The following is a 7676-nucleotide window of genomic DNA, read 5'->3' on the forward strand; positions in this document are numbered from 1 at the left end:
TTTTGCTAAACCCGGCAAACCTAGATCCAGGTAAAGGGTCTAGGAAACTCTACCAGGTATGGGCAAGGGAAGCACTGACCCCCACCGTGTCTCCAGGAATGGAGGCAAGCCTTCTGGGGTAAGCTTTATGGAGCCCAGCCCAGGTGGACAGGTGAAGAAACTCCGATGTGCCACCTGGAAACACAGTGATAGCTGAGAACCACACTTACGTTAGACATACTTTATTGGTTGGCTTGTCTTCCCAAGCCTGGATCAGAAACCAAACCACATCTCCCAGCCTGCTGTGCGTGACCTGGTCCATCCAGAGAGGATCCTACAAGTCACAGCCATCCACCCAGTCGCTGAGGTCCTTGCCCTGGCAGTGACGCCTCCAGGCCTCCCTGAGGATGGAGGATGGGGAAGAGGAGAGACCAGGTCAGCTGCCACCTTCAGTCCCTGCTCAGAGAAGAACAGGAAGGAGGCATGGGCTCTAAACCACGGTAAGGAAAGGGGCTAGCAAGGGAAAGAGGGACTAGTAAACCCCATTCATTAGCAAAGAACCCCCTAGAAGAAGCAAAAACGGAAGAGCATGGCCCTTAAAATGTCATTTACCTAGCCTCCTAATTTCACTAATAGAGATACAGGGTAATTTGTTCAAGTTCACCCAGAAGTCAGTGGCAAAGGTCCAGAACCCCAGTCCAATGCTCTTCCCACACCATGCTCCCTCAGCAGACAGTCATGCTGCCTTACAAGCGTACAGCCCTTTACAGTCTACATAGCACTGTCCCATCCATCACTCATTTGTCTGCACCCTGCTCCACCCCCGGCAGCCCTATAATGTAGATTAGGCAGATAGAGTGTTCCCTATATTCCAAATGAAACACTGAGACTCAGATGCAAAATTCCTCACCCAAGATCCACAGCTAGTAAATAACAGAACTGCAGCCCCACCCACTTCTCCTTAACCACCAATCCAGGTCTTTCAATTGTTGGTAACTATAGTTTATAGGCTTTTTCAGGACCATTACATTGCTCCATCATCACATGAGCATCTTGAAGATAAGCAAGATCCTGGGGTCCTGGGGTCCCAAGTTCTCAGGGGTTCCAAGCTTTGGTGATTCCATGATGTCAATGTCAAAGAGCCCAATGACCAAGAGTGCCCCTTGAGGACCTCTAGAGATCCATCAATGAGGTGTGGTCAGCTGGCTTGTTTGCCTCTACCATTAGACTGTGAGAGCCTCGAAGGCAGAGACTCGGATCTCAGCTTCCCTGCAGCCCAGCACCCAGCACAGAGCCCGGCATGGGTGAGTTCCCAAAGTGTGCAGGTGGAGGAAATAAACCGTACCCTTTCTACTTTCTGGGACCACTGCCTGTTATTAGCCTCAGCCACCTCTCAGGGGGTATACCTGCCACAAATTTACTCCCAGTGTACAAAAGAGAGCTCTTCTTTGATATAACCCAAAAGGACCTGTTTCCTCCATCCCCAGGTGGTGCCCCCAAGACCTCAAGCCCTTGGACTCCTGCCAAGCCTACACTCACCCTCTCTGATCTTATAGCTGTGCATTATGTCCTGCTGAGCCTGCCTCACTCCAGACTCAGTTCCTAGGGCATCAACTGTTCTCAGACCAACACATCTCCAAAGCTGTGGTCATGGTCAAGGCGCATCTCGGACCTTCTCTAGATTCACAGTCATTTCTGCCTCCTCCTCACCCTTGCTGCTGCACATTACCTGTCCCCATGCCTCCTGTACAGGCCCTCCTAGCCAACCCCCCTCCTGTCCATCAGCTGAGCAACTGTCCTAGCGCAGACCCTGGATCTCTCACCTGGAATCCTACAAAGGCTTCCCTACCATGCCCCTGCCTCTCGTCTCCCCTCCCCCTTCTCTCTGCTCCTGGGCCAATATTCACTCCCTCCCAAATTCCTGTCTTATGACGGTCACGTCTGTCTGTAGCTCCAGGAACCACCTGGAGTATCTCACCCTCCCCACATCCTGCCCCTGCTGGTCTCTCATTCGGAAATGAGACGAAAGGGAGGTTGGAGTCTCAGCAGTGAGACCCCCTTTGGAGGAGTCTGCAGGGTCACTGCCTCAGAGGTCCATCTGGGAACCAAAGATCTAGTCCAGTGCCCCATGGGATGCTCATCCAACCCCCTCGCCTATGAGCATGGCCGCTCCAAAGGCCATCTTGTGGGAAAGAGGCAGGAAAAGAGAAGGCTGACAGGGTATGACTCCAGAGCACCACCCCCCACATACACCCCCACCATGCTTCAAGCCCGGAATCGCTTCTTTGATCTATTGTACATCTTGGGCTTTTCTACAAAAGTTAGTTTCGATGAAGATGCCACCGTTAAACAAACAAGGTTGACCAGACCCAGGTCTTGTGGACTTGTAGGCAGGCATCCTAACAGAGGCATATGGTGGAAGAGCCAGGCTTGGCTCCAAGAGCTCCCGTGAATTGCTTACCCTCCCAGACACTCAGTGTGTTGTCTATAAATACTTCAGGGACAGTAACCCCTATGGCCGAAAGTTGGCTGCAGATCAGACTGTGAGGCCATGGAATGGTGGCCGGGACAACATGAGCACTCAGGAAAGATTAGTTCCCTCCTGCTGTCCACCAGTCCTGGCCACATCAGCCTGGGGGAGCGGCGGGGTGGGGGTCCTCTAGCCCAGGTTACCTACCAGCTGGCCAGACCCTGGGGCTGTTGCACGATCTTCATGGCACAGATAACAGTATCCTTAAGGTTAGGATTCAACAAGTCTGGGGTGGGAGGCAAAGAAATATGATGAGGGAACAGCGGACAGAGCTAGACATCCAGAGTCTGTCTGTCTGTCTGTCTCTCTCTCTCTCTCTCTCACACACACACACACACACACACACACACACACACGCCCTTCTCCATCCTAAACCCAACCCTGTCTCTTGATCCCTCTGGAAACACAGATATCACTCTACCACTCCCCTCCCCACCCTCCTACAGCTCTCAGAACAGTCTCCCATCAGATTCGTGGTGGACCTACCCTCATCTCTTGCCCCATCCCACTCTCCTTGGTGGGCCCGGAGGGGCATGGTGGGGGATCCCCACTCAGAGATCCAGGTGAGGGGCACAAACAGCAGCGGGGAACAAGCCAAGATGGGTGCAGAGGCCCGGCCCACGCCGCCCCCGGCTCGAGCCCAGCCTACCGGAGCAATACTCCTGGCACAGGTTGGGGACCTCTGGGTTGAGGTTTTTGCACCACTTCCGGCTGTTGATCTGGAAGATGCCGTTGTTGGTGCTCCCGTCGGCTTCATGGTCCACAGCGGCTGTGTTGAAGCCACTTGTGAAGTAAGCAAGACAGACCCCTGCGTAGGGTGGAGACGCAGGCCCGAGGGTCAGGCGACCAAAGCCAGCACAGACCAGGACACTCACGTGCGGGCACCACACGCGAGCACCTCTGAGCCTCAGCTCTTGCCCCAAGGTGGTCATGGGGGCTGTCCTCCCACCTACTTCCCCAGGGACTCCAGCAAGGCTCAGAGGGGCAAGGGACTCACTGGGGGTCACCACAGCTACCAAATAGCAAGAGTCAAGACTGTCCCTCAGGCCTCCTTTCTTCCCGCTGTCTCATCGCTCAGCACGCAGCGGGGCCCAAGAAATCTTTGTGGGACAAATGGACAAAAGCTAGATCTTTAGAGGCAAAACAAGGAAGACACAGGTGAGAGCTGGTAAGGGGGCTAGAACGAGAGAGAAATGAGTCCAGATGTGGCTGGACCTCACAGCTTCCCGAAACTACCAGCAGCTTGAAGAGTCTGCTCTTACTGGTTTGCTCAATTTACCCTAAACCTCAGTGGGAATGTCCGATCCTCTTGGCTGCCATTAGGATTAGGGAAGTAAGCTATTCTGTTTCTTTGGCTGTTGACTTCAGCAGTAGGGGCAGGGAGGGTAGGGACATGCTGATTGGGCTGCCTGTGGCCTGCCTATTAGGTATGTAACTTGTGCTAAATCTTGCCCACCTGCCTGGTTATAAAGCCCTTGATGTACAAGGGAGGGCTGAGGCTCAGAAAGCTTCCAAGACCACCTCCCCTGAGTGAGAGCAGGGAGGGGAGCAGGGAGGGAGAAGGGCAGGAAGGGAGGAGAGGAGTGGGGGGTGGCAGTGTCTGGGGGTGCCGTTCTTACAGTCAGCCAGGGTGGATCCCCGGTATCCCTCCATGCCGAAATCCTGGAGCACTCGGGCCAGCTCACAGCGACTGTAGACCTTGGCCTGGCTGGAGGTAAGCAGGCAGCCGAGCAGAGAGGCAAAAGCCAGCAACATGCTCCCCTGCGGGCACAGTTGCCTTCTGGGAGCCCAGCTCCTGGCTTCCATGCAGGCGTCGGAGGCACAGCCCCCGCCACGCTGGCTCACAGCTGGGTTTTGAGATGGCAGGCAGTTCAACAGCCCTGGTCCACCACTCACAGAAGGTTACCCTTGGAAGAAAAAGAAAAACGGGGTATGAGTGTACCTGGGAAAAGGGGAGAAGGCGCCAACGCAGCAAACCAGCTCCCTTGCAGCCATGAGGAAGCCATCAGCCACGCCCCTGAGCTCTGAGATCCAGGAGAGGGTTCCCTGAGGCCAGCTTCCCCTCCGTCCTGCTTTACATCTGCCCCAGCAGCTGAGAGAGGAGGAGGGGAACTGGGGGAGAAAACGAACGTGTTTGGAGCTCCATACTACTTGCCAGGCATCATCGAATCCTAAAGCCCTATGTTGTACAACTAGGAAAGAGCAAAGTTTGGAATAAGACCAATGTTTACGTGACTCCAAAGCCCCATGAGGTATGGCCATGAGCAGATGTTCCCGGAGGGCAAGGGCCCAGCAATGGCATCAGAGTGTAAGCCAGTCCCTACCCCGCCATTGTCAAGGGAGCGCTCTCCTTGGGTTTGCCTCTTGCACTGGCTCCACGGGCCAGCCCTTGGTATCATGAAGGACGTTTGCACCTGGTTATGACCTTCACTTCCACTCTGTCTTAGCCACCCACTCCCATGGCCTGGTCATCCGTGCATCTTGCCACCACCCCGCTCTGCAACCTTCCATTCTCATCTCTCTGACACATCTTCCCACATCTCCCGTGACCCTACCCCACCACACTTACTGTCCACGTTCATAGAGTCAAAAAACAAAACAGCCACACGACCTCACGAATGGTGTCCCAAAAAACACATGGCCTCCAACCCCACTGGACCTTCAAGCCATGGAAGATGACAAGGTGGGTTAAGGGTGTGGCTTTGCAGTAAGCCTTGAGTTTGAAGCCCACCTCCGCCCTGCACAACATCTCTGACTTTGAACACCTCCCGAGCATCACTGTCTTCAGCTCTCCAATGAGGAAATGAATAACACCTGCCTCAGAAGATGTTTGAAAGAATGAATGAGAGGAGAAAGGCCCAGAGAGAACTTAGCTCTTTGTACTAAAAATAGGTTCACTGTTATTTCTATGATGAAATACTTCTCACTCCGGCCCGAAGGCTTGTCTTTGGCCAACTTTCTCTCTCCCATTGCCCTCAAAGAGTATTCGAGATGCTCATTACTGCCCGCTGCCCGGTCCCACCCCCGAGCTCCCAGGAGACCTCACCTCCTGCCTCACGAGGGCATCAGGAGCCTCGTCCTACTCATCTTCACCCCTCTAGTGTGAGGATGCGGGGCTGCGACCCTTGTCAAGGCCCATCGTGCCTGCAAGCTCACCCTTTCCCGCCTCTCGACCTCACTCCATGGGCCATTGCTCCTCTCCCAGGGTCCTCAGCGCCTCCTCCTACCACTTATCATTCCCCTGATGCATGGATGCATACAGGCCTTGTCATCATCTATACTGACTGGTCTCTCTCCCTCTCTTCTCATGGAAACTTCTACAGGAAAAAATACTGTTTTCTCACCTCCCCATTTGTTTTCAACCCAGTGAAATTTAGCTTCACCACCATCACCACATGCCTGACGCTGTTCTGCCCCATCCAGTGGGTCTTGCCAGTTCCTGACCCACAGGGGCGCTCAGCAGCCTTTCACGCCATTGCCCAATCCACCTGTTGAATCTCTTGCCACTCTTGGCTTCCATGATGCCCCCTCTCCTGGGTTCCCTGCTCCTTCTCGGGCTCTTTCTTCTGATTGCCTACGTCTCAAATGCTGGTATGCTTTCCAGGCATCTCTACCCTGAGCCCTCCTCTCTCTCTTCAGGATACCCTCTGGGTGGCCCCACAGTTAACTGCCACCTGCAGGCCGATGATGTTGAATTTCGTCTTCCCCAGAGCAGCAGACCTCATCTGCCACTGCCTCCTGGACTTCTCCACTCAGATATCCCGTGTCACCTCAGACTAAGCAGGTCCAAAACAGAACTAATGTTCCCACTAAAATCGGCTTCCTTGTGCCTTTCCTTTCTCGGTTTAAAATATTCTTGGTTTTAAACTCATAACTGGGGTGCCTGGGTGGCTCAGTCAGTTAAGCGTCTGCCTTCAGCTCAGGTCACGATCCCAGGGTCCTGGGATTGAGCCCCGCATCGGGCTCTCCGCTCAGCGGGAAGTCTGCTTCTCCCTCTGTGATCTCCCTCGCTCTCTCTCTCAAGTAAATAAATAAAATCTTAAAAAATAAAATAAACTCGTAACTTTTTTGGTTTAAACACATTTATCCAAACTAGAAATACAGATGGCATTCTTCACTCCTTCTGTCTCTACACCCTTCACCCACCCACAGCCAGTAGATCCCGAAGTGTGATTGATTCTGCCCTCCCTCCGAGAGCACCGTCTTTCCCTCAGTTCCGACCACCATCCCAGCATACTGATGGGCTCCTTGCATCCAGTCCTGACTCGTTTTCCAAACTATTCTAGACACATTTACCACCATGGGTTTTTGAACAAAAAGCCTGGCCACCTGCCACCCTGGGGTGGGTGCATCGCTGCTCCTAGGCATGCATCGCTCCTCACGACCCAGCCGTGTGGACCTCCCCGTCACTCACACTTTGAGTTCCAGTAATGCCATATTGTTCACTCATGATGGCGCACTAGCCCTCTCCTTCCTCTACATGGCTAACTCTTACTCATACTTCCAGAGTCACACAGAGATGAGTTTGCCAGCTCCCCAACACGCCCCGAGCACCCTGTGCTTCTGCCATCCCTCTGTCCCACAGGACTGTGATGTACAGTAATCATTCCCTCCATAAGAGAACTTCCAAGGAACACTGGCCATCTTGTGTATCTTCACATCCTAAAAGCCAAGCCGAATTGTGGGTATGGAGTGACTGTTCAGTGGGTGCTGCTTACACTGAAGCATCCTGAGGTCCTGACCCCAAGAGCACGAACCCGCCCCATCAAAGTGGGGGGCGGGGAGGCAATGGGGGGAACCTCACTGAGCTCTTCACACCCGGCAGACACTGCGCTGGGCCTCTGCGGGATGTTTTCTTTTTTTTTTTTTAAAGATTTTATTTATTTATCTGAGAGAGAGAGAATGAGAGACAGAGAGCACGAGAGGGAAGAGGGCAGAGGGAGAAGCAGACCCCCCGCCGAGCAGGGAGCCCAATGCGGGACTCGATCCCGGGACTCCAGGACCATGACCTGAGCCGAAGGCAGTCGCCCAACCAACTGAGCCACCCAGGCGCCCCTGCGGGATGTTTTCTAACGTGAGCTCCTCTAATCCTCTCAACAACTCAAGGTTCGTAGGAGTAATATCTCCCATTTACAGACGAGGACACCAAGTTCGCTGCTTTGCAGAG

The 7676-nt window shown here is 53.7% G+C and overlaps 1 protein-coding gene across 1 annotated transcript; it reads right to left on the bottom strand.

The window, feature by feature from the left end:
* Window positions 1-205: 205 nt before the first annotated feature.
* Window positions 206-5215, bottom strand: SPACA3 (sperm acrosome associated 3). Its single transcript, XM_031040563.2, has 4 exons — window positions 4129-5215; window positions 3159-3317; window positions 2657-2735; window positions 206-380 (listed from the first exon to the last, which is right to left on the bottom strand). Exons 1-4 carry the CDS (start codon window positions 4313-4315, stop codon window positions 314-316), a joined length of 492 nt encoding a protein of 163 aa, XP_030896423.1. The 5' UTR covers window positions 4316-5215; the 3' UTR covers window positions 206-313.
* Between the last annotated feature and the right edge of the window lie 2461 nt (window positions 5216-7676).

Source organism: Leptonychotes weddellii, chromosome 15 (genome assembly GCF_054177405.1).
Source record: "Leptonychotes weddellii isolate Sample4059 chromosome 15, ASM5417740v2, whole genome shotgun sequence".
Classification (NCBI taxonomy): Eukaryota; Metazoa; Chordata; class Mammalia; order Carnivora; family Phocidae; genus Leptonychotes; species Leptonychotes weddellii.

Coding starts and splice junctions, on each gene's coding strand:
- SPACA3 (XM_031040563.2), bottom strand. CDS start 4,315: ATGGAAGCCAGGAGCTGGGCTCCCAGAAGGCAACTGTGCCCGCAGGGG. Junction 3,318..4,128: donor GGGATCCACCCTGGCTGACT/GTAAGAACGGCA, acceptor CACCCTACGCAG/GGGTCTGTCTTGCTTACTTC. Junction 2,736..3,158: donor GTGCCAGGAGTATTGCTCCG/GTAGGCTGGGCT, acceptor CTCCCACCCCAG/ACTTGTTGAATCCTAACCTT.